Source organism: Thunnus albacares, chromosome 17 (genome assembly GCF_914725855.1).
Source record: "Thunnus albacares chromosome 17, fThuAlb1.1, whole genome shotgun sequence".
In the NCBI taxonomy this organism is placed as follows: domain Eukaryota; kingdom Metazoa; phylum Chordata; class Actinopteri; order Scombriformes; family Scombridae; genus Thunnus; species Thunnus albacares.
In genome coordinates this window covers 30,297,501-30,300,000 of record NC_058122.1, presented here as the reverse complement: position 1 = coordinate 30,300,000, position 2,500 = coordinate 30,297,501, and the positions used below count along the sequence as shown (strand labels likewise).

Genomic DNA, 2,500 nt, shown 5'->3' with positions numbered 1-2,500 from the left:
AAACTATCACTGTGATACTGAAGATGATTCTCAGGTTGTTCTGCAGCCTCTAAGTGGATTTATGGAGGTTTATTGGTGATGACATCAGAGATAATGATCCTCAGGAAGTTTAAGTCACACTGAATGACATCAGTGTGTTTCTGTTTGAGTTATGAAGCCTCATGTTTCTCCTCCTGCTCCTACTGAGGAGGTTCCTCACCGTCAGGAAACCTGCGACTGTATCAACTGATGTCTTGATACCTGATTTTTATCCACAGCAGGTCTTTAACTTTCAGGTTTTTGTGACTGTTGAGAACTCATAAATGTTCCTCTTTTGGTGGCAGACATCACATGGCATGTTCAGCTAACTGAGCCAATAGAAACAGAGCTGCTTCTTTTAGAACTCAACAGCTTCATAGATCTCAAATATTTTCACTTTGCTTCATAACTTCATAAAATCTCTCCAAGCCTGACTGTGGTGTTAGATGAAAGTGATGAGGAAAAAGACAGAATGATGATTTATTTTCTTTCTTTCATTAGGTAGTTTCCTTGGTAACGGGGGCGGGCTCAGCAGGCACAGGGTTCCTCCAATCACAGGCCTTGTTTGGCGAGGGAGGCAGACACCTGACAGGAATAGGAAGAAATATTTCTTAATGTGATTGACTGCACATCATGTGATGATTCGGTGCGTTCGGTCTGAACAGGTAAATCTCTCACCTGGTCGGCCAAGGTGTCAAGGGGCGGAGCTTCAGCAGCATTAAGGCTTCCAGGGGAGGAAGTGTTGCTAAGGCGAAGAGGGGAGGTGTCAGACTGGACCACGATTTCAGCACCGTGGTCAGTTCGAGCTTTGGCGTTCTCTCTGAAGGTCAATTTCTGACTTTCAATCTGTCAACACACGATCAATATAAACAGTTACATTAAACAAACTGTTCATATAATAATTACAATATATAAACATAGTTATACTTAATATACTGTATAATAATTACAGTATATATGTACAGTTATATTTAATATACTGTATAATAATTACAGTATATATGTACAGTTATATTAATCATATACTGTGTAATAAATATCATATTTTATATATTATAAAATAGTTACATGGAACTTATTTAAGTTATAGAATCCACACAAAGGTGCAAAGTGAATGTGGTGATTTTAATATTGATCTGTTAAACCCAAACAGATTTTATTAATAGTTTAATAACATCTACTGCTGAGACACTTCTACACTGATAGATAACACTGAGAGCAGATCAGTAGGACGACTCATAACTGACATAAATGAAAATATGTCTAAAACTTGTAAAGTGATTTGACACAGATCACTGGAAGCCGTCGCTGCCCTCGAGGTCGACTTAAGGAAACAAAAGTGGAAGAAGGTTTATGCTGATGATGATGATGATGATGATGATGATCCCAACAAAGGTGATCAGCTGGGTTCAGATCAGGTGACTGTGAAGGTCGTAACATGTGATTCATCCTGGAAGAGACCACTCCCATCAGGATAAAGCTGATCACTCACAACTACTTTCTATTGATTAGCAGTGACCCTTCCCCAAACCCTGCCAGCATAACAGAGCCCCCAGACCCCCTCACTGCAGGGGTCCAGCATTCAGACCTGGACCAGACCCCCTCACTGTAGGGGTCCAGCATCTAGACCTGGACCAGACCCCCTCACTGTAGGGGTCCAGCATCTAGACCTGGACCAGACCCCCTCACTGTAGGGGTCCAGCATTCAGACCTGGACCAGACCCCCTCACTGTAGGGGTCCAGCATTCAGACCTGGACCAGACCCCCTCACTGTAGGGGTCCAGCATCTAGACCTGGACCAGACCCCCTCACTGTAGGGGTCCAGCATCCAGACCTGGACCAGACCCCCTCACTGTAGGGGTCCAGCATCCAGACCTGGACCAGACCCCCTCACTGTAGGGGTCCAGCATCTAGACCTGGACCAGACCCCCTCACTGTAGGGGTCCAGCATCCAGACCTGGACCAGACCCCCTCACTGTAGGGGTCCAGCATCCAGACCTGGACCAGACCCCCTCACTGTAGGGGTCCAGCATCTAGACCTGGACCAGGTTTTCCTTTAATGTGTCTCCCGTCAGTTTGTTTAATCAAACAAGGGTAAGAACAAATATTTAAACAATGATGTATATCCGTCAAAGGGTTAATTTGTGGAATAGTTGTGAAAAGGAATTAAAAATGTGTAGTTTGTAAGTAAGATAGTAAACATGAATAAAACTGCTCATCATTGTGTTTGATACGTTTGGCCTTGTTGTTATGGATTTTTATGTGCATTATTTTTGAAAAATTGTGTACAACAACCAAAATAATGACTAATACATGATGCAGTGTGTGATATGTATTTACTATGTTTACATATTGGTTACATGTGTTGTATAAAATATCTATAAACAGAAGCACAGGATATAAAAGTTGAACTCATGTTGTGGCTGCAGCGCCTCCTTCAGGACACATCTGTTTAATCTGGATATTAGCATGTTATTAGCAT

At 42.4% G+C, this 2,500-nt stretch overlaps 1 protein-coding gene across 2 annotated transcripts in view; it reads right to left on the bottom strand.

Moving 5' to 3' along the window:
* The window catches only part of maptb (microtubule-associated protein tau b), a 13,422-nt gene that overhangs the window by 680 nt on the left and 10,242 nt on the right, over positions 1-2,500 (bottom strand). For both annotated transcript variants that reach the window (XM_044332649.1, XM_044332651.1), the window contains 2 exons: positions 697-864; positions 1-603 (listed from right to left, as the gene is read on the bottom strand). The exon at positions 1-603 is cut by the window's left edge and continues 680 nt beyond it. In XM_044332649.1, coding sequence (XP_044188584.1) covers positions 571-603; positions 697-864 — 201 coding nt within the window. In that variant the 3' untranslated portion in view covers positions 1-570. The remainder of the gene's footprint in view (positions 604-696; positions 865-2,500) is intronic.